At 41.3% G+C, this 24,029-nt stretch overlaps 1 protein-coding gene and 1 long non-coding RNA gene across 3 annotated transcripts in view; one reads left to right on the top strand and one right to left on the bottom strand.

The window, feature by feature from the left end:
• LOC121830259 (uncharacterized) overlaps positions 1-24,029 on the bottom strand; it is an 89,092-nt gene that overhangs the window by 36,134 nt on the left and 28,929 nt on the right. The gene's annotated exons all lie outside the window — the stretch shown is intronic.
• LOC102913629 (3 beta-hydroxysteroid dehydrogenase/Delta 5-->4-isomerase type 1-like) lies at positions 10,224-15,440 on the top strand. Its single transcript, XM_006985632.4, has 4 exons — positions 10,224-10,318; positions 10,400-10,605; positions 12,309-12,473; positions 14,368-15,440. Exons 2-4 carry the CDS (start codon positions 10,461-10,463, stop codon positions 15,177-15,179), a joined length of 1,122 nt encoding a protein of 373 aa, XP_006985694.1. The 5' UTR covers positions 10,224-10,318; positions 10,400-10,460; the 3' UTR covers positions 15,180-15,440.

Raw genomic sequence — 24,029 nt, 5'->3', positions numbered from 1 at the left:
CAATATTCCATTTTTACCAAAGATTCCACTTACATTAGTTTTCCATTGTTGTGTAACAAGCTGTGTCAAACTCAGCACCCACTACTGCACAGTCTCTTAGCATCAGACACTGATGCAAAACTTTTCTAAGACCTTCTCTTAGGGCTTCTTGAGACCTCGAGCATCAGGATACTGAGGGTTGAGACCTTATCTGAAGACTCAACTGGAGAGGAAGATACACTTCCAAGCTCACTTACATGGTTACTGGAAGACTTTTTCCTTGAATGCTAGTGAATAGGAACCTCCATTCAGTTCCTCACTATCAGTTAGAGGCTAAACTCAGTTCCTCAATATAGTGCCCTCCCTAACACAGCATCCTACTTCATTGCAACTAACGTAAGAAAGAGTGCAGGCAAGCTAGATAGAAGCCACAATCCTTTCTAACCGCATCATGGAAGTAGCATTCCTTCAGATTCATCTTATTCTATCCATTAGAAGCAAGTTATTGAGGTCAGGTCATACTCAAAAGGAAAGGATTACATAGGGAGTGAATATCAGGAATAGAGATATTGGAGCCACTCTAGCAGTTTGCTACCACACAATCACTCTCAGCCTCTGAAGCACACTCTCAAGAGCATTCATGTCTTCCCCGGGGAACTGGTAGGCACAGTGATTGGTGGGAGGTGGGAACTAGAGTAGCAGGCTTCTCTTTCCTCCCAATGTCTTGCTGGCAAAGACAGCTAAGCTGTCCTCAAGCAAGAACAACAGATATGACCCTAAGCCTCCCGTTTTAGTGAAGGGTGCAATGCGTCCTCCTTTATGATAACGGGCTCTTCAATCATAGCTCAAGTACTTGACAGTCTACCGATAACCATCTTATAGATGGGAATAAAAATACTTTTCCTCAACAAATTGTTTTGCCCTAGACAGTAATTCCAGTCTCTGATTAGAATGAAAGTCATGAAGTCTTGGGGTATTTTTCTTTAAAAAAATATCGATTAAATTTGTTCATTGTCAATTTCATACATGTATATAGTGCACTCTGTTTATTCTAACCTCTCTGCTCTTTCTTATCTTTTTCCTACCCTTGTTATCTCCTACTCATACTACAAGTCCCTTCCCACAGTCACACTTTTTATATTTGTTTTGTGACTCTCCGATTTTAACCAGTACGGTCTGTGTGGCAATGGGTTTGGAGTTATCCATTAGGGCCTGGTGAGGTCACCATTTGGTATACATCTGAAGGCAATGACTGCCTACTCCACAGAATCTATCAATTGGCAAACAGTCAATCATGAATCCAGTATTTTTTATGTTTGTGGCAGTTGTTTCTTCTATTTACTCACATGTGTTAGTGTACAGATTTAAAAAAAAACACTATTATGGGGGCTGGAGAGATGGTTCAGCTGCTAAGAGCATGCATTACTCTTTCAAAGGACCAAAATTTGGTTCCCAGAACCCATGTCTGGTGGCTCTCAACCACTTGTAAATCCAGCTCCAGGGGGTCAGGCATCATCTTCTGGGTTCTTCAAACACCTGAACTCACATACACATAGCCAAATACAGATGTTCATAATAAAAAATAAAATAAAATAATAAGAGCAGGAAGCCATTCCAGAGTCCTTGATTATTCACCCACTTTCCTATTCCTTAGTTAAGATACTCAATAAGCATTTATTAAGCTGCCATTGCATGTTAGATATAATGCTAATTCTTATTGTGCTAAAAAGATGATAAGAACAAAGTTGGCCACAGTGTTACAGTGAAACCCTGTCTCAAACCTAAACAAAAAGAGAACAGAAAAGAAATATAAAATATAAATAGATAAGATATAGATACTTTAGTCAAACATTCTGTCTTAGTTAGGGTAACTATTGTGGTGATGAAACACCATGACCAAAAATCACATTGTGGAGGAAAGGGTTGATATGGCCTATGCTTCCACATTGCTGTTCATCTGAAGTGAGGACAGGAACTAAACACTGCAGAAACTTTGAGGCAGGAGATGATGCAGAGGCCATGAGGGGTGCTGCTTACTGGCTTGCTCCTTATAGCTTGCTCAGAATGTTTTCTTATAGAACCCAGGACCACCACCCAGGGGTGGACTCTCCCCATCAATCGCTAATTAAGGAAATGACTAATAGGTCTGATTACAGCCCCATCTTATGGAGCCATTTTCTCAATTGAGGCTTCCTTCTCTAGATTATTAATTGTGTCAAGTTGATTTAAAACTTGACACACAAACACACCACTTATTGTGCTGGTCAGTATTATGTCAACTTAACCCACAAGCTATAGTTATCTGAAATGAAGGAATATCAATTGACAAAATGCCTCCATAAGATCCAGCCTGTAGGGCATTTTCTCAATTAGTGGCTGTTGGGGGAGAGCCCAGCTTACTGGGGTTGATGCTATCTCTGGGCTGGTAGCCATGGATTCTATAAGAAAGCAGGTGAGCAAGCCTTGGGAAGCAATCCAGTAAGCAGCACCCCTCCATTGCTTCACATCAGCTCCTGCCTCCAGGTTCCTGCCCTGTTTGAGTGCCTCTCCTGACTTCCTTCAATGGTGAAGAGAAATATGGAAGTGTAAACCAAATAAACCCTTTCCTCCCCAACTTGCTTTTTGGTCCTGGTGTTTCATTGCAGCAATAGAAACTCTAAGACACTTATAAAGCATAACCTTTCCTTTCTTGTCCCCAAGATCTCATACTTATATTAGTGTTACAATATAAAACATTGTAGACATTAAACGTCTCACATTCTTTACAAATTCAAATGCTTGAAAAATCCAGCCTCTTCACTGTGGGCTCCTACAAAATCAAAAATAAGTTACTTTTTTACTTCAAAAGGGAAGAACCAGGGCAGAGTCACAATCAAACCAAACTCCAACTGTGTAAATAACCCCGTGTGTTCAGTGTCTGAGATCTACTGAAAATCTTCTGATCACCTCCACATAGCCTGGGTCACTTTGCTGGTTCCCCACATTGCAGCACACACAGAGTATCTCCTAAGCCCAGGCAGACTCCACTCCATAGCTGCTGTTTTTCTTGGTGGTCATCCCATGGCATCTCCTAAATGCTGGGGTATCTTGATACAACCAGGTTGCACTGCAGCCAACAGCCTTTCCTGGGCTCTTTTCAGAGACTCCAGTCCTGCCACACAGTGCCATACCTCAGCTCTTCTCCATGACTCCTTCATGCCTTCCAAATAAGTGCCATCTGAGTGACCTTTAACACTATCACGTTCAGCTGCCAGCAAAAGATGGCCACCTCTAGAACACAGCTGCACCCCTTTGTAGGCAATGGGGACAACGTTTTGCTATTATCATGTGGCTTTTGAATCTGAGCTATTCTTTTTACTGATATCTAGCTCCTAGTATTGTAGGTTAGCAAAATGAATCATAGAGACTAGGAATTCGATACAAAGAGAATGTTGGCTGTGTGCTAACTCTGATGAAACACTTCCCAGAAGATTTCACCTCAATGATGCATGTCTCTTCTTAACCACTGATAATTTCGTAGTTCCAGCTGTTCATCATCCATTAGCCAAGCACAGCAAAGGTTTCACTTTAGTGGTTCTGGTCTCTTGCTCATCATGGCCAATTCTTCAGGCCCAGCTCATCAGAAGCACAGATTATCAAATTTTCCATGGAAATTTCACAAAGGCAGGCCTCCATGGTCTGTGTTTCTCTCAACACTCTTATCATCCAAGCTCCTACATAACAATTCACCACACTTTGAACACTCAATAGCTTTTCTAGCCCAAAGTTTCAAAGTTCTGCCACAAATGTCCCAAAAATGTGGTCAGGTCTGTCACAGCAATACTCCACTATACTGATATCAATTTCTGTCTTAGTTAGGGTTACGATTGTGGTGATGAAACACATGGCTAAAAGCAAACTGTGGAGGGAAGGGTTTATTTGGCTTACACTTCCTCACCACTGTTCATAATCTGAAGGAATTCAGGGCAGGAACCTGAAGGCAACAGCTGATGCAGAGGCCATAGAGAAGTGCTGCTTGCTGACTTGCTCCTCTTGGCTTGCTCAGACTGCTTTCTTATATAACCCAGGACCACCAGCCCAGGGTTGGCCCACTCACAATTGGCTGCTCCCTCCCACTTCAATCACTAATTAAGAAAATGCCCAACAGGCTTGCTTAAAGCCAAATCTTATAAAGGCATTTTTTAATCGAAGTTTCTTCCTCTCAGATGACTCCAGCTTGTGTCAAGTTGTCTTAAAAACTAGCCAGCACATATCCAAAACATCCTAGACTTGCAGAGCAACTTCTCATGGAAGTTGTTACTATCAAGTTACTAAGGAACATGCTGGTCCCAATTAACATTCTCTTTGTGTTGAATTCCTAGTCTCTATGATTCATTTTGGTAACCTACAATACTAGGAGCTGGATATCAGTAAAAAGAATAGCTCAGATTCAAAAGCTACATGATAAGAACAAAACTTTGACTCCATTGTCTACAATAATTTTTTAACTGATATCTTCAACATAAAAATTCTTAAATAAGATTTTTATTAGTATTTTCATTCCCTTCACTTTTTAAAAATCTGCTCCTCCTACTCAGATAAACTTGCTATTGATTTCCAAATGGATTTCAGCACAACTCTTTGAAGATATGGCTCTTACTAATGAACTTGATATTACCCAAACCAAGAACCAAGTCTGTCTTCTTGAATTAGATGCCTTCATGAAATCCAGAACTCTCTTCTCTGGGATACTCTCTCTCTCTCCCCTTAAATTTACTTTATTTTATTTATGTGTATTATGTGTGTATGCTACATGTATGCAGATATACTTGGAGATCAGAAGAGGTCATTGAATACCCTGGAGCTGGAGTTACAGGAGGTCGTGACCCACCTGACATGGGTGCTACAAACCAAACTCAAGTCCTCTGGAAGATCATTATACACACAGAAACACTGAGCCATCTCTCTGGCCTGAAATGTTCTTTTTCGACTTGACTTCCACGGTGTCATGCTGTCTTCACTGTCCTCTATCTCCCACCTCCTGCTCAGTCTCCTTGGGTGGCTCTTGTACCTCTGTTCAGATTTTAAATCTTGATATATCTGTCCAGCATTGTATCTTCAGACTTACCATTTTTAATCAACGCATATTTTAATTCCAGACTATTCCATTTAGTCCTATAGCTTGAAAATCTGTCCTAGACTATTCCTTCCCAAATTTGATCTCTATGACTAATAGAGGACAGGGATATGATCATTCAAAAATGACACAGAAGAGGGAAAATTTTTGCACAAGTCTCAGGAACTTTAAATACTGAGCACTATTTCCCCCATATTAATCTTGTGAACAGCTGCATAAAACCCACACTACCTAGCAGCTTAATCTTTCCTTTGTTAGTACAGCTTCTCCTTTTGTGCTTTCTTGACATAAAAATATAATAAAGAGCCGGGCGTTGGTGGCGCACGCCTTTAATCCCAGCACTCGGGAGGCAGAGCCAGGCGGATCTCTGTGAGTTCGAGGCCAGCCTGGGCTACCAAGTGAGCTCCAGGAAAGGCGCAAAGCTACACAGAGAAACCCTGCCTCAAAAAACCAAAAAAAAAAAAAATATAATAAAGAAAGGTATTCCAACACTGTAATGTATCAGGAGCTTTCCAGAAGGCAGTACTGTTGGAGAATATTATTTTAAGGTATGTTACTTTGTATATGTTGCATTTGTTTAATTCTGTGAAGCTGTGTTACTGTGCCTGTATAAAACACCTAATGGTTTAATAAAAAACTGGCCAGTAGCAAGGCAGGAGAAAGGATAGGTGGGGCTGGCAAGCAGAGAGTATATATAGGACAAAAACTGGGAGGAGAGATCTAGGATCTAGGAATGAGGGAGGAAGGAGGAGGAAATCATGGGCCAGCCACCCAGCTACACAACCAGCAACAGGATAAGAGTAAGATTTACAGAATAAGAGAATGGGAAAAGCCCAGATGCAAAAGGTAGATGGGTTAATTTAAGGAAAGCTGGCTAGAAACTAAGCCAAGCTAAAGCCAGGCATTTGTAAGTAAGAATACATCTCTGTGTGTACATATTTGGGAGCTAGGTGGTGTCACCACAAAAGAGTAAAAATCCAACAATACAGCACAGCTGAGAGTAATATGTGCTATGGAGGACCAGCTCAAGAAGTTTCAGAGAGTAACTATATTAGAAATTGGTTAGGGACTATTCTTGTTATATTTCAGAATTAAGAATATGGCTGCTTTCAGCATTTTTTCTAAGAATTTACCTTAGACTAAATTGAAAAGTAATGGACTAATTTCCTTGGCAAAGTAGTTTTCTAGAGAACTTAAATTAATGATTCTGATGTATGTTTATTAGACACCAATTTTATGTAGGCCTACATTGAAAAAGAAGCAGTAAAGTAGGTTAAAAAAAAAAGAAATACAAAATGTACAATTTGGACAAAAACAAAAAAGAATACCAGGAAATTTAATGTTAGAGCCCAAGCTTGTATTGAAAAAGATTAAGAGATCAAAGAGGAGAGGCCTAATGCACATTGAGATAAAGAGAGTGTTCCCCTCAGAGTAACATCTCAGCCAACTAAGCTTTCAACCTGTGGAAAGAAAAGGCTTAAGACATCTTCTGCTCCTAAAAAGCAAAAAACAGAAAAAAACAAACAACAATAACAACAACAAAAAAAACCCACAAAAACTCAAAGCTGTTACAAATGTGATTCTTCTCAAAGGTGTCATGATTCACCCCAAGTTGGTAGATGAATTTGGCAGTATCATCTCTATGATTCTGTCTTTAGAGTCATGAAGGATACATAAGTAAAGGGGTTGTGCAATCTTCCTCCATGGTTAAACACAGCTACTGAGATCAGGCAAGTGGCAGGGGAAGTCCCTGCATGAGGGCTTGGAGAGGCCAGTGTGTGAAGCTATGAAAGTAAAAGTGCTGGAGATCCCAAGTTGATTACACCAGAGCCATGACACATTTGCCAAGGTAGAAAGGGAGTGGAAACATTCCAGGATAGAGTATGTTGTAGGTACCAAAGCTAGAAGGGCAGAACCAGCTAAGTCCTCTGACATCAGACAAGGAACTACAAGATTTGGAGTTTGTCCTGCTGGGTTTGTATCTTCTATGCTATCTGTGTAGGAAGAATGTAATTTGCTTTCTCATTTTAAGAGATTGTCTTGAGTCTCAGAAGAGACTTTGAACTTTGGACTTTTAAACAGTTGAAACTGAAAGACTATGGAAACTTGCTGATGTACAAAGACAGCCTCTGTATGATGACCACCCCCTGGCTCTATGCCATGCAGCAGCTTTGAATGCTTGGGACAGAACTGAAGAAAGTGGAAAGAGAACTAAATCATTTACTAAGGTTATACAGGACCCAAAAGAAACCTCCACTGATTTTTTTTTTACAAAGATTGTCTTCAGCTGTAAATAGAATGATACCAAAATTCAGAAGCTAGACAGATAATAATTGAATCTTTGGCTTTTGAAAATGTTAATTCACAATGCAAATGGGTAATTAAGCCTTTTAAACAAGATTAGCACACTTGGAGTAATGGATCTGAGATACAGTCAATATTGAATCTCATAACCATGATGATGATTGGATAGGAGAGGTGATTTCCAAAGGCTTGATGAAAAATGAAAATATCAGGTGTTTTCATTATGGCAAACAAGGTCACCTAAAAGGGGGTTGTAGACTAAACACTCCTAGAAACAATTTTTTTTCTAGGAATAATCCAAATAGAAGGCCCTCTTTTCTGGAGTATGCAGAAGGTGAGACAAAGTCCAACATTGGACCAATGAATGCAGATCAACAAGGGGCAGACAGGGTAACCCTTTGCCATCAGAAAACATCTTGGAGGGCCTCTCACAGGCTCCCATGTCAAATTTGGTTCAGTCATTCCCTGTCACCATGGGGGAAACTCCCAGTCTCAAAGGTAATAGAGGGATCTGTCAGTTACTCTACTATATCAGATACAGCTGACAAAGGAATCCAATTCACCTAGATGGTTCCTGAGAAAGCCTGAAAATCTCAAGAGCAAAGACCTTTGACTAACAGCTGTATAGTCATTCTTCCCTGAGCAAGTGTGTTTGAAGCACTGGGATTCAGGACCCAGGGTGAAGGAGAAAAATATCTACAAAATGGGAAAGGGTGATCCAAAGTAGAATATGAAACTCTTCATATTAAAGTTATCTCCAACCACGTTAGAAAACTTCCTTGAGAGAAAAGGTCTCAATAAACGTCAAAGAATCAAATCATACAGTGATCATGCTATGGTCACATGACCTCTAAATTAAAAACCAATAGCAATAAAGCTTAGAAAATGCCTCATTTCCATAGAATAAGAAATACACTTGTAAACAATACCTAAGTAAAAGAAAGAATTACTTGGAACAATAGAAAACAGCTTTACTGAGTAGGGATTACAGTTGAAGAAAGCATAAACTCCCTCAGCTAAGGTTTTACCACAAGATGCCAGAAAGAGAAAATATTAAGTCCAAATTAAATAAGTGGAAGCAAATAATCAAAATAAAAGAAACAAATGAAGCAAGGAAGCAGGCAAAAATGGAAAAAAATAGTCTTTTTTTGTACTGTATGAACAAAGTTTAATTTTAGTTTTGATTGTATGTTCCAACATATATCAAGAACCAAAATTACCTTACAAGAAAAAATATTGTCAGAATGTGGGAATAAAATAAGAATTTCATATGCATAAAATCAGAAGGTAGACATCTCTACAGTAGACTGAGTGTAGACAGTTCTATAAAAAGGCATTGAGGAGATTTCTGGGGTAGTGGACATGGTCTGTGTCTTTGTGTGTATGTGTGTGATATCCATGTGAGGGTTGATTGACTTGAACAACCTACTGACTGGCCATGTTGATGTGTGATCACACTTACCTGTTTTAAAGGTAGAGGAAAGAACCATGTCCTAAGTAGCACATAGCAATGAACTGCAGTACCTCTGAGCTGTGGGCTTCAGAAACACCTCTACTATCTTCAGTTCAAACTGGTAAAAAGCCTCCATGAATAGAGCCACTGTGGCAATCTGTCTTGTGACCTCAGCCACATAAGAAGGTGGCTGCTACTAACTCACCTTCTTTAATGGGAGCTCAAAGGTCTTGGGATGGAGATTTTTGGAATCTATATGCACTACTTGATGACAAATAGTGCTCTTGTTGCAAGTTCCCGAAGTTTGCAAGCAAGGATGGACATTTCTGGTCACATCAAGGATGGCATTCCTTTCAGACATGCTTATTACATTGGACAAATTCCAGCATTTCATCTGGGGATTTACCTATTTATTCTCCTTTAAGTTCACACCCTGTGATCCAGGCCATTGGATGAACTGTTGGCTGTTTTGCTGACAGAAAATTCAAAACTTTACTGGGAATTGCTCAACAAGTGAAAAAGTAGTCCCCTTGGTTCTCAGAATTCTTGAAACAGAGGCACAGCACATACCCACAGTACTAAGTGAGCTTTTAAGCTGTATTTTCTTGGTTGTTTTCTTTCTGTTTAAGTAGATCAAGATCCAACTCCAAGGCTACACATCCTTGAAGCTGCCCATGATCTTTTCAGGCAGCGTTGCTGATGTACTACTGCCATACTGACACACGTCATTGGGTCTATCAGTAGTTACCTAGAATCTGAATTGATCAGTCACTGCACTTGTGCTTTCTAATAAAGTCTCTCAGCTTATAGCTATTTGTGTGACTCATGTCTTAATAAAGCATATTAAACAAAGTAGTCTCAATAAATGCTTGCTGGGTTGCATTGTAGGTATTCATGAAATAAATTTCATTTCTGATTAAAAAAACTTTCATGTAATTATCCTGAGATGCAACCCAGTAATTTATTGCATATAGTAACTCTAATTATTTTTGTTTTGTTTTGTTTTTTTTGAGACAGTGTCTCACTATGTGGCTGTAGCTATCCAGGAACTTATTATGTAGACTAGCCTGGCCATGAACTCACAGAGAACCTAAATCTACCTTCAGAGTACTGGAATGAAAACCATGTACCACCATGCCCCTCATTCTTTTTAATTTTGTAGTATTTTATGTCTAGTGGTCATTTATATATGAACAATAATCCCATAAAAAGTGTGCATGTCCAAAAAATAATGAAGTCTTTATTACAACATAACCTTGAAGATGTAATTTCTTTCTGTGTCAAGAATCAAACATATATCATGTCACATTAATCACTGGGGAGGAGGGATCACAGGAAAGAATAAATAACGATCCCAAAGTAGGCATGAGTCACAGTATGAGGCCAGCAGCACCCTGACCCTTCCATTCTCTCTCTAACAGTCTAGCAGGGTGGAACATTGCATTTATTTTAGTCCCTTGGTGCTGGTGAGGACAGTATTTGCACAAATTGGGTAGAGTGAACCCCAGGATTACTGGAGAACTGTTCTCATTGGCTCTCTTTTCTAGTCCTTTCTAGGGTCAACTACATCACACCTGCTCCCATTGCGATCTGCTTCCTGTGTTGACCATGCCGGGGTGGAGCTGTCTGGTGACAGGAGCAGGAGGGTTTCTGGGCCAGAGGATCATCTGCTTGTTGGCTCAGGAGAAAGAGCTGCAGGAGGTCAGAGCCCTGGACAAAGTCTTCACACCAGAAACCAGGGAGGAATTCTCTAGTAAGTAAGCCAGAGGCTGTTTGTGTGATGGCTGTGAATGCTGACTGGACATTGAGGGGGCTCCGTGTCTAGCAAACACGGAGCACGTGGAACGTAACTCTTCTCCCATGCTCACACTCATCAGGAAGAACCATGACAACACAGCATAAACTACATCACACAGCTGTTGGGAGGCTAAGGTCTGACTTATCCCAGATCTAGAGAAGGCAGCCATGAGGACAACTGATGGACCTCCAGGCCTCTGGCCTTCTTCCCATTGGGAAATGTCCCCTGTTCTCTCTTTTTAATGTGCTGTTTTGGATTCATAGATTTGTACTATTGTAAACTTGTTTAGTGCTCCACAGCATCAGTAAGGTTCTGGGGTAGGAGACCTCATCAGTAGATTACTGCCTTTCCTACTTGTCCTGGGGCTGGCAAACTGTTCCATTTCTTGTTATATTTTACAGAGGAAAGCCATATAGCATCCTCCTGTGGAGTTGGAAAAATAAAAAAGTGAGGCTCTTTAAGTGAGACAGAGAGACAGAGGGAGCAGAGACTGAGAGCCTGCATCAGGCAGAGCATACGCAGGACAGTACAAAGAGCAGAGTCAGGTGAGGGCCAGCAGGGCCCCAGATGCCTCCCCTGAACTCCTCCAGCATCTTTCTAATCATTCCTCTCTGTCCTTCATCTTGACAAAGAAAATGACAGCAGACTTTGCTGGAGCAGCACCTACTTCTCTGCTGACATCGCTATCCCTAGGGTAAAGTGTGGTTTCCCAGCAGCCTTACCCTCACATATTTAAGGTAACCCTGCAGTGAATGAGGAAAAAGGCTCAGCCATAAGATGTGTCAGGGACTCATTGTAGGTTGTATGTTTCACAATGCTAACTTTGTGGGATAATTTAGCTGCTGGCATGACAGTCAATGTCATCCTATGGATGTCAGAGAAACATAAGGATACTGATTTATCCACTGCCCTGGCTTAGTGTCTGCAATGCAGGTCTCTTAGTGGCTGGCTGGTGTGCAATGCACACTTCTGATATCTGCCATATGCTGACAAGCAAACCCATCATAGGAGCTCATTCTGAGTTCTCTCACTGAGGCCCCAGTTTCCTCTCTGTAATTGAGCTCACTCTTCATTTTTACTCAGCCCAGACTCAGAAAGTATCAAGACATATCAGGGGTAGGGCTGAGTTTTCCATCTTTGAGTCTCCCTCTTCTGGGTCCTCCTCACTGGAACTCTGGAGGACACAATCTGATTAACCTGTTGCTTGCCCAGGTTACTCTTATGTCTTCATGCCTGTCCATTTGCCACCTGAGAGCACTGTTACAGCTCCCCAGGGCAGGACTCTGCCTCTGTTTCTCCTTCAGTGAAAATCCACAAGTGATTCTCCATTCTCTATCAGTTAAATCCTAATTCTGCCTGTTTACAATGACAACCCCTCTGGTTGCTTTAATAACTCTGTTTTTATGAGCAAAGCACAAATCACATCTCACTGCTCAGATTCATTTTCTACAAAGGGAGGGGTGGACACAGATGCTTCCTCCTTCCCCACAAATGATACAATCTGACTGTTGAGCATTTATTGTTCCTTCAGTAGAAAGCCCTCCTCCCCAGGATCTCCTCACTCTGGCTGCCCTTGAAGGCCTAGGTCACTGATACTGTGTCTGGAAACTTCCTACCTGTGCAGAAAGCTTCCCAGTGACCTGCTTTGTGTTCCTCAGAGCTGCAGACAAAAGCCAAGGTGACAGTGTTGGAGGGAGACATTCTGGATGCCCAGTGCCTGAGGAGAGCCTGCCAGGGCATCTCTGTTGTCATCCACACCGCTGCTGTCATTGATGTCTCAGGTGCCATTCCCAGACAGACCATCGTGGATGTCAACCTGAAAGGTACAGTGTCTCAGGAAGATATGGAACAGGTGGAAAGATGAAAACAGAAAAACAGGTTTTTTTTGGGGGGGGAAGGGGTCTCCTACTTTAAAACATCTGCTGTGCTTGCTCACCTCTCTCAGAGAGCAGAGCACACAGCTGTTAGTCTCAGTATGTCTTTACATTTTCATTTTATTTTTAGTTTCTTCTTGCATGCATGTCTGAGCACCGTTTGCATGCTGGCTGCCCATGGGGTGAGAAAAATGCATTAGATCCCCTAGAAATGGAGTTACAGATGGTTGTGAGTGGCCACGTGGGTATTGGAGTCACACTCAGATTCTCTGGAAAAGCAAGCAACCAGTACTCTTACCGATTTGACACCCCTCCTGGCCTTAGTCTCAACAGTTCCAGTGAGGAAAACAGAGTAAGAGGGGAAGGACATAATCAGAACGCCCGAGGCATTAAGAGAATGGAGATTTAAAGTCACACTCCTGTCCCCTCAACCGCTAGAAAAGCTGTCCATCTCCATGCCAGTGCAATTGGACTCCAACTCCAAATCCTCAATTTCCATCTACCCACTGCCCTGCTTCCAGGCCAGATCCAGACCTGACAGGTGCTAGCCAGCACAGCATGTGGTATTTTCCTCCTGTGAGAGCCACTCTGCCCATCTGCACAGACCATGGCAAAGCTCCCCCACAGATGTCTGCAGGGAAGAATGACCCAGCACTTCCCTGCCCACTCTAGTTTTTTAGGAGTCACTATTTCCCTTGTCTTTAGCAATAGCTTCTCAGGCCACTGTGGATCTCCTCTGGAGGAAGAAGGGGATTCCCTTTAATTGGTGGCCCTGTCTGCATTATGGCTATTTAATATAAGTTAGGGTGAAACAGGTAAGTTTGCATGGGGTTTCTATGTAATATCCTCACCCCGAGCCCCCAGGACCAATCTCTATATCACCATTACACCCTCTGCAAAGCTGCCCTATGTGTTCTTTATGTTGACTTTCAATGTGGACACTCCAAGACTCCTTTACAAAAGAAAAAATATTTGATTTAGAAGTCAGGAATATGTCAAAAACATCCTTTCTAGTTTTTAATTCATCTCCCTGAAGTGGTACACACATACCTGCAGGAAGGTGACAAAAGTCTCTGGTGTTCCTTGCCCAGCTCTCAAGTGTAGCAGTTACCTGTTGGTTTCCCAGCAACAGGAGATGGGAAGTGACAGGGATAGCGGTTACAGCATTATTTTACTGAATCATGGTCACATACTTAGAAAATGTTTCACAGTGATGGTTATCCAACCCCCTACTGGAAATCAAAGCCCAAATTTAATTGGCAAATATATTTAACTTCAGATAATGAAGTCGTTTCTCTGGGAAATCAAGATGCAGAGTGCCTTCTAATGTTAATAAATGAATGAATTATAATAATAGTAACTACTGCACAGGACATTCCTTCTTTCCTCGAGGGAGGATGCCCTCTCCTCTCCTCCAGGATCTTCAGTCTGCATTGTCTGCAGTATTCTGCCATTATAGGAAGAACCAGTCCGAGGCACACATTCTTTTTCAGTTCTCCACCAGGCTCAACAGAAAATAGATGATATACACAACACATACACATTCTTTAACTTATGTTGCCAAACGTACAACTGTAGGATGCCATTCTTCTCCACCAGAATCAAAGGTCACAGACAGAATTAAAAAGATTTGTAAAGGCTGAAATTATAGAACCCTTGCCTCCCAGACGGCAGATGTCATCCCCATCCTATTTTAATTGCCCTTGTGCCCGTGCCATGGTTGGGTTGGTCCAGGAACAGAAAAGAATGTTCCAGGGACCTGGGATTAGGGTGGAAATGATCAGGAATCATGTGGACTCCTTGGTTTATCTCCTGAAACTAACAGTGAATTCTCTGTGATTAGGTACCCAGATTCTGTTGGAAGCCTGTGTCCAAGCTAGTGTGCCAGCTTTCATCTACACCAGCTCAATTGATGTTGCGGGGCCCAATTCCTACAAGAAGATAGTCCTGAATGGCCATGAGGAAGAACAACTTGAAAGTACATGGCCTGATTCCTACCCATATAGTAAAAAGCTGGCTGAGAGGGCAGTGCTGGCAGCCAATGGGTGCAGCCTGAAAAATGGTGGCATTTTGCATACTTGTGCCTTAAGACCTATGTATATCTATGGGGAGAAAAGTCCATTCATTTATGTTACAATGGTTAGGGCCCTCAAAAATAATGGTATTCTGGATGTTACTGGTAAATTTTCCACAGTTAACCCAGTATATGTGGGTAATGTGGCCTGGGCACACATTCTGGCTGCCAGGGGCCTACGAGACCCCAAGAAGTCACCAAGCATCCAAGGTCAGTTCTACTACATCTCAGATGACACCCCTCACCAAAGCTATGATGATTTATATTATGCCCTGAGCAAAGACTGGGGCTTCCATCTTGATTCCAGTTGGAGCCTTCCTCTGCCTCTGTTCTACTGGCTTGCCTTCCTACTGGAAACTGTGAGCTTCCTGCTGCGTCCAATCTACAACTTCCGGCCTCCATTTAACCGCCACTTGGTCACAATGACAAATTGTGTGTTTACCTTCTCCTACAAGAAAGCTCAGCGAGATCTGGGCTATGAGCCACCTGTCAGCTGGGAGGAAGCCAGACAGAAAATTTCACAGTGGATCGGGTCACTAGTGGAGCAGCACAAGGGGACACTGACCGCAAAATCTGAGTGATGTGACCATGGCAGGGACATGGCCCTGGGTGCTGTCAGTTGGTAGTATCAGGTCCTCCTGAAGGGACAGAGGTACAACCCAGGTCCTGCCTCCTCCCTTTGACACAGAGACCAACTTGGTGTCTTCATCAAGTCACTAGATGCTTTGACAGTCACTGTCCCTGACACAGGCTTTCCTTCCCCATCACCTGCCCACAGACACAGGGGCTGCTCTGTCTCAGCTGCTGTGAATAAAGTGTTCCGCAATTACAATTTCCCTTCACTTGGAGTGCAACATTGGTTTTCTTTCCACTCTCAAGTCCGAGATCACATTCTACCTTTGAGAAAACCCCATTGCTTTATGAAGGTCAACAGAAGTAGCAATAAATATTGCATTGCCTTACCTAGAGACAGCATCTTCCTATTATTGGGCATTGTTATGACTTCCTTCCATAGCCAGGCTTGGCACTTCCAGATCACAAATGGAACCTGGAAATGGCATTTTCTCACAGGAAGTACGAATTTGAGCTTGGGCTTAACCAATCATGTGGGCACTGATGACATTTTTGACATAGATTACCTCATTTCATACCTTCCAGACAGGGATCCCAATCCCATGTCATGTATGAGAGATCTTCCTATCCACCCCCAATGGGATGATGGAAAGTTCACTTCAGCAGAGACTGTGGAGAAACACGTAATCTTCCCTGTAAACCGTGTAGCCTGCACTTGCTTTTTATAGAGGCAGCAGCTCTGAAGAGTAGGCTGTTCCTCACTGACAGAGCTCCAGCTCTCCTGGCCTCCTTTCTGCCTACCTAGACGTACACACAAGGCTCCCCAGAACTTTGAGGGGTATCTGTGAGACTGTGTACTCCTTAACTAATGGCCCTGGAGAGAGAGGCAGGAGAGGGAGAAACTCTCAGCCACCACCTCCAATGTCAGTGTCATGAAGACTCTAGAATACACCTGCATATATTTGTGACAGGTATTTTAGTCATTAATACCTTATATTAATGACCTGTATTTTTACCTTACAATTTACACAATAAAGGCAAGCCTGAGTTCCCGGAAGATTAAAACGTACAGAACAGATTCAATCAAACATGTGTTCCTACTCAGCCTTGAATCTGTAAGATGTTTTCCCCATTTATTTAATTTCTACTTTTTATATATTCCATGTCTCCATCTTACTTCCATAGGGCCTCCTCTGACATTGTACCTCTTTATTTCCTTCCATTTCTCCCCTTTGCTTTCAACATTCTCTGAGCAGACAAAGCCAGTCTGGAAATGTGTAATAACCTAAATGAGAACACAAGTATTAACTAACGATTAACCAGCAGTTGTCAGGTCAATGCAGACAGCAGTGAAGCATGCTACTTAGGTTAGATAGAGGTAAACACTCTGCACACGACCCTTTGCAGTGCAAGTGAAACACCACAAGGGGCAGCAAAGACACAGGAAAATGGCAGCAGCTCCAGCTTGTGAGCCTCCTTCCCTTTTCCTCTGGATTCTGCAGGCTGTGGTCAAGGAATAAGGGAAGCACAGGGAAGTGCTCACCCATGGGTTTAAGTGTGATGTACAAATGACCGAAGAGAATGGAATTGGACAGAAGGTGTCCAGGAAAGCTTCAGAAACCAGATGGGACTTGGAAAGGAGAGTCAGGTGGGTCCATGCAGGGAGGACAGCCTGAGAGATGGTGCAAAGGAGGAGTGTGCAGGTGAGGGACAAGGAGAGACAAGGTGAGTAAAATCCTAGACACAACTTAGCAGGGTTTACTGAGAAACAGTGGGTGTCCTGGGTGCCAGACAAAACTGGGCACTAGACAAGGGTAACCTCTGGGGACCCAGCAGTGTGTCCAGTGCATAGTCTGCTTAAGAGGCCATTCACAGGAGCATTGCAAAATACCAAAGGCAGTCAATGCTTAATCTTTGATCTCTAAATACTGGAGTGTGAGCTTTGGGAAGCAGAGAAGAGCTCAAGGAAGAGGGTGAGTGTGGAATCATCTTTATTGACAAGATGGTGACACATCTGTTCTTTCATGTTGTTTTATCCCAAGAATGCATCTAGCCATACTTTAACCTTTTACACATTTTCAATTGGCTGAAGATCCTTTTTAAAAAAAGAGTCAATTGTTTGGCAACGCTAATTGTATAAACTAAGAAAACCCATATGTGGCTGATCATGACCTCTGGCCTCCAGTTGCATCTCTGCTCCTAATTCCTGGTATAGTTACGAGATAAAACATGAGATCTGGTCGTGGCTGTAGACAGAAAGGTGTATAATGCTTGAGAAAGGTCATGTATGAGGGCAATACCCTATCTGGACAAAGGCTAAAAACCCCCTTGCCATTAGGCTGTGTGGTGGTAGATGGGTGGGATTCCAAATTGTAAGAGGGAAGGAAAATGACCCAGGTAGATGCATTAAAGCCTACAAAGGTACATGGTAGGAACCTGCATGATCCTGAGGCCACAAGGAAAACAAATCTGAACAGAGCAGAAAATTCAGCTGCAGAAGTAGTAGAGATCCCTGCAATGGTATAAGAGACACAGACATTAATACTAAAATCCTAAGAAGAAATAAAAAGGTCACTATGTAGCAATCAAGGTATCAACTCAATAAAAATGTAAAATTTTAAATTGAAAATCACATGATGTCAAAGCACACAGGTTTATAAAACAAAAGTGGCAAGAAAACCTAAATGTCTCCATGGATTTGCTCATTTCTTTGAAGTGTTGCAACCTGTTGCTAAGCATTCTCTAATTGTATACTCTACTTCTTTAGCATCATTTGTTGTATCTCTTTTGGCATATCCAAGCACAGCACGATTTGGTGAAAAACTTCCTGGTGATAAATAACTCAACCCATGTGCCCAATAAAGCTTAAGACATGACTACATCAAAACTCCTTGTAAAGTACATATGACATCTACCATGAGGATGGGTCCCATATATTGAGTACATGTAACATCTTCTGTAAATATAGGTTGACAAGCTCATGATAAAAGTCTGGGGGGAAATTCGGTGTGGTCACAAACATACAAATATCACAAAGTTAAACCAGGCTATTAATTACATCCTCTCCCAAACTTTATGCAGAAAACATATTATACATCTCTCTCTTTGAAGAGACAAGCTTGTGTGTTTGACATTTATAGTTCCTCTAGGATTTATCTGTGAGCATAAGGACCTCCATGCCTCTCCTAGTTGTGAGCTGCCATGTACATGCTGGAAATTGAACCTGGGTCCAGTGCCAAAGCAATGAGTGTTCATATCTGCTGAGTCATCTCTACTGTCCCTTTTATAAAGTTCTGGGACAATAACTTGTTAATTCCAATGTCAAAAAGATTAAAATAGCACTGAAAAAAAAATGTTTGGCTCTCACTCAGGATCCAATTGCCTCATATATCCAAATGGGAAGAGCCTCTTAAACAAAGATAATTTTTGAGTATCTGTTATAACAAGGCTTACATCTCTTATAAATAGTTTACTTAATGATGTTAAGAAAACTGGAAAAATTATCTTGAGTGAGGTAACCCAGACCTATAAAGACAAATGCTGCACGTGTAGCATTGAGCACTAAATCATGTCTTTAGTTTTGTGTATTTAACTTGGAGTAACACTTCAGGTCACTGAGAAGTAGGGAGGAAGATATAAAGTATATGGGGTGTGGGTTGTATAAAACAGGTAATATGAAAAGGGAATGGATATAATGAAGTGGAAGATTTAAGTGTGAAGGAAATTAGGAGGGTAAGACAGAAGAAGATCTAGGAAAGGATATTAAGTACTAAGATATTTGAAAAGGGCATATGGAAATGAACTAATTTGTGTATATATATGTATATGAGTTTGTTGCTTTTCTCTGGATAATGCTGTTCCTCTCAGGAAACACAGAGTGAAAAAAAAAAAAAAAGCCTAGCACGAACTGAATTGTTTGTCAATGCCATTCCAAAGACCTCCAAATTATACAGGATACTGCCATTGTTCTTGGTTGCCCATCATAACTTACGGTTACACCCTATTGCTGAATACGCCACACAGTTTGGTCACAGGACATGGAAAAATTAAGCTGGCACTATCCAGGAAGCTTCCTCCCAGCTGGCTAGCTTTCATAAGGTGTCATGAAGACTACAGGGAGAAAGAAAATATCGACATCCTTATACAATTGTGAATGCTGCTAGCTACAATAATAGCCTGGAAAGACAGGCCCATGGATGCAATAGTGAAACAAATGTTATGGGAGTAACGAACAACTTTTTCCTTAGATATAAGGACCACTCCACAGGAGGAAATGCATTCCTAGTCCTGGAGAGTTGACTAAGAACCATGGTTCTGCAGCTCATAGTTTTGGGGAGAACCTACTACTATTATTTTATTAGATGAACATAATATCAAACTGCTCTCTAAATATATATCCCTATACCCATGGGTGAGTGCAGCCCTCAGTCCTCATCAAGGAAGTATTTTTGTACAGGACAACAAAACAGAAATTCTCCACTGCACAAAGTACAGAAGATGAGTATCTTTAGAGTTCTCAGCAGTACATGGAATGTCAACATCACACACTATCTATTGCTGCAATTAAACACCATGACCAAAAGCAAGTTGGGGAGAAAAGGGTTTATTAGGCTTGTACTTCCAAATCACTGTTCATCCTCAATGGATATCAGGAAGAAACTCTGAACAGGGAAGGGACATAAAGGCAGGAGCTGATGCAGAGGCCATCTCCCCAAGCCACAGAGAATGCTGAAAGAAGTCACAGAAAGATTGAAAGAGCCATAGGTCAGGAAGACACCAAGTCAAACTGTGTTCTGAATGTGACAGGACTATTGTAATGAGGAAGTCACACCTGCTGTGGTGGCCTCCACAAACCTAACAAGGTTAAGTCAGTTAGCATTACATCTTGGAATGGGGAAGGGCTCAGAGCCCTCACCCCTAGCTAGGAGACTACTGACAGCTGACAACTGCTAGGAAAGATAAAGTTAATTTTCTTTAGGAATGTGGTCCCCAGCAGGCTGACCATGTCGCAGTGGATGGTGTAACACCCATAGACATATAGGCAGCACAAATGGACTCAGTGGGCTTTTTTTCTAAGAACATGACATTGGAAAGGAGTGGGGAGTAGGGGCTTAGATCCTGGAGGAGTTGGGAGTAAGAGTGGGGGTGAATGTGATCAAAATACATTGCATGCATGCATACACGTCGCAAACATGTATTTAAAATAGTACAGTTTTTCAAGATGATAATTAAGAATACCCAGAACAATTAACATATATTGTCTGTAAGTTTAAATATTGAATATTTAAGATACAGAGGACAAGTTTTCAGTGTTTCCACCACAGATTCCTGGGCTTTCATTTGAAATACAATTTATTAGGAAAGAAAGTTGGGAACACTGGGAATCAGGCAGGTGGCACATCTGGAAAGCCTGGGAGCAACAAAAGCAGGGAGGGACAAGGCCAAACCCCAGCAAGAGAGAAACATTCAGCTCTCTTGGCAGGCACTGAGCAGGAGAGAGCCCCTGCTCACTCCTTTAAACCCAACTGCCCATCCAGGGCGTCAAGCATTTTGACAAACTGCCACCACAGAATTCAGGGCAAGACATTTTTCTCCCCAATTCTAGATGAGATTTAGGACACAAGATCATAGTGTTTTTGGTGTGTTTTTTTTTTCCTCTCCTATATCTCCTTCTGTTCAACTGGTCATAATAAGGACATGTGTTACCCAAACACAGATGTTAGGACTTCAATGTTATTCTCTTTTGCAACTAGGAGTAGACATTATGTGGGTGTGTTAAAATGACCCCCATCACTGACCTGACATGTTATCATCCCCAGCCCTCCAAGCACAACACAAGGAACACACTTGCTGTGCTTTACAAGTGAGTTATCTAAACCAACACAGTGTTGTCTATTTTGGCTATTTAGCTTAGAAACCTAGTGTTGGCAGTTTTCCTCACATTACAGATAAGAGGTTTAAACCTAAATCTTCATTCCACATTCCAGATAGTATGAGTAAATTGCTTTAAGATCAAAATTTAAAAATTTCTCTCTGAGAAAAACTCTCCTGAGTGTTAAAAAAACATTCTTGGAGACAATGAAGCAGGAGAGATTTCTCTCTTGGTTGACTTCTTCCCAAGTTATCATATTCCCTTCTATTAAATAAGGAAAACTTTTTAAATGTTTATTGGCACAAAACACAAGAAGAATTCAAAAGATTTTAATGGTCTCTGTCTCACATTTTCTTTGTTCTACAAAGCTAGTATACTTGAATTTTCAAATGGACTAAAACTCAACATTTTAGAAACAAAGAACTATCCACATTTCTCTGTCAGGTTAGAAGAAATGTCTTCCTATGTGCACTTGAATTTGTCAATCAGATTGTTTAGCTCATGCTGCAAATACTAGAATGATTACACTAATAATCTAGCACTCTTTCTGGCATGTAATGAACATCTGAAAGAAGTTCCAAGTCCTGTAGATCTATGTGGTCTATAGGTCAACCAGACTGATGTAGTCAGAGAACTCCAGACCAATCGAGAGATCTTATATCAAAAATAGGATGGAGAGTGTCTGAGGAATACCAGGGTATAACCTCTGTCTTCCAGAAGCACATACACACACAAGTGTATCCACATGAACACAAACATATTAAAAGGATTGTTATTGTTGTTTTTAATTTTGAAAAGACAGAAAGGAACTTTCAAGTAAGAAAAAGAGAAATTGGATACATTGTTGGAAGTGGGTGTGTCTGTCCAGGTTGTGACCCAATCTCTTCTTCACCATTTGAGGTTGGAGAGCCTACTTATGTTTTGAACCCTGTCCCAAGTTTCCCTGCCAGCCCAGGAAATCAGGTACGAACTACATTCAGTATTGACCAAGCTCTTTCCTCCCCCACCACAGTTTCTTCCTTATTTGAATGATACACATGATCATTATAGCAAGCGACCTATGGCTCTCATGGTTCACACCTTCTTGTTTTGTTTTGTTTCCTCTCTCTCCACATGATGTCATCTATATTTTTTTCTCTCCCAAAGAACACAGGCTACTTTATGTTGCAGAACCTTTGGACATCGACCTCATTAGAGATGAGCAGGTTTGACATCATTTTAGTGCATGTTATGACCTCATTCTTTTTAGTCTGCTTCTAACCGGGATATGAACATCTCACCCCATCCCTTTTCCTTTGTGCCTGCCATTCCTTCCTGGGAACATTCCCCTGGTTACCTCCCATATAACAGCCTAATACCAATCACTAGCCCCTCTGTTTCCTTCCTCTTTCTCTTTATTTTCTCCCACAGTGATCCATGTGCATCATAGTACCGGGCTCTCTTCTATTTCCTATAACATATGGTGTTTACAGAATGACTGTTTTGTAGTCAACTCACACTCGGTGTGTTGTGTTTATTCCTGGACAGAGTCTATAGTTGCAGACAGTACTCAACTTCAGTAGATATCTAGGGATACAACATGATACGCTGAACAACAATCTAAAATAAGAAAATTTCACCTGAAGACCACCACAACCAAGTCTTTCCTGAACACCATTCCACTAAAAGCAGAAAGGCAACCTGAATTCAAAAACAATGAAAATCTTAATCAATGATCTGATCCCAGATAGGCAGGTCCCAGAGTAAAAACATCAGGAGCACATGAAAAGCCAAGACAACTTATTGAGTTATGCCAATTGTACTGTGTAGATACAAGAAATAGTAAGTATGCTGTCTTTTTGTTCCTTAGATAAAACTTGTTCTGGCTAGTCCTTTTCCAGCCTATAGTGTACTACAAATGTAACTTTTATGTACTATCCTATATATTCATTTGTAGTCTGCATCTCTGGTAATCAGCTTGTTGGAAGCTGAAAACTTGCTGCCTACAGTAATGGTCGCATTACATATTTATCTACATGAAGGTCTCAGGAATATAAAGTTAAGAGACAAATATTTATGCTAGGTGACCAGAGTCTTAATGGCTATTTAGACATGCTTGTCCCATAATGAGCAGAGGCCTCATAACAAATCAGAAAAAAGTACTGTGCTCCTGGGCTTTAAGGAAACCCAGCAGCTCATCTAGGAGATACATCCTAGGTTTGACCACTTGAACCTTGAATTATCCCACATCCTTGTAATTTGAGGTTTCGCAAAACATAGCTGGCCCATAATTGACAGTGTAAGAAGGAGTCCCTATTAAGCAGTACACATGAATGGCCAAAAATACTCTCCTAGCTCTGATTATTTATCCATCCACAAAGATTATCCTATAACATGAAAAAAACTCTTCTGTTAGGATTCTTAAAATTGACTAATGTAGCTCCATTTTTTTGCCTTTTTAATTTATTATACTGTAAGTATTGTTGGTTTTTATTATTTCAAATATATAATTGATGTATATGCAGGAATTTTTGCCTGTCTGTATTTATTTTCCCTTTGATGTCTATGTAAGATCTGATGGTTAACTCAGAGTAAGGCTCTATTAATGGTCCTGGATTGATGGTTAAAATGTAGGCATTTTGCTTTATTTTGGAGACTTACCTCTACATTTCCACCTGTAGATCACCAAAGTCAAGTTATTGAATGGGAATGAAAATTGTCTTCTGAAAATGCTTCAGAACTGAGCATGGGTCTTGGATTCCTAGCTGGTATTGTTGATCCACATAAGTTTGTAGGGCTCTAAGGCCTAGAAGGCTCAGCAGTATTTTGGAGAGGAAGGAAATGACCATCACCAGAGATCAAAGGCTAGCCTGTAACATCCTTTGGAGTTCAAAAAGATCTGAATGGTGGGAAACAGTCTTCAGTGTTGATGGTAATGGTTGATATCCCAAAGATAGCAGCATAACATTTCATAATATAGAATATTCCAATTTTTTCAGGTGGTTAA

This window comes from Peromyscus maniculatus, chromosome 6 (assembly GCF_049852395.1).
Source record: "Peromyscus maniculatus bairdii isolate BWxNUB_F1_BW_parent chromosome 6, HU_Pman_BW_mat_3.1, whole genome shotgun sequence".
Classification (NCBI taxonomy): domain Eukaryota; kingdom Metazoa; phylum Chordata; class Mammalia; order Rodentia; family Cricetidae; genus Peromyscus; species Peromyscus maniculatus.
This window is presented reverse-complemented; position numbering and strand designations above follow the sequence as displayed.

Coding starts and splice junctions, on each gene's coding strand:
- LOC102913629 (XM_006985632.4), top strand. CDS start 10,461: ATGCCGGGGTGGAGCTGTCTGGTGACAGGAGCAGGAGGGTTTCTGGGC. Junction 10,606..12,308: donor AACCAGGGAGGAATTCTCTA/GTAAGTAAGCCA, acceptor TGTGTTCCTCAG/AGCTGCAGACAAAAGCCAAG. Junction 12,474..14,367: donor CGTGGATGTCAACCTGAAAG/GTACAGTGTCTC, acceptor CTCTGTGATTAG/GTACCCAGATTCTGTTGGAA.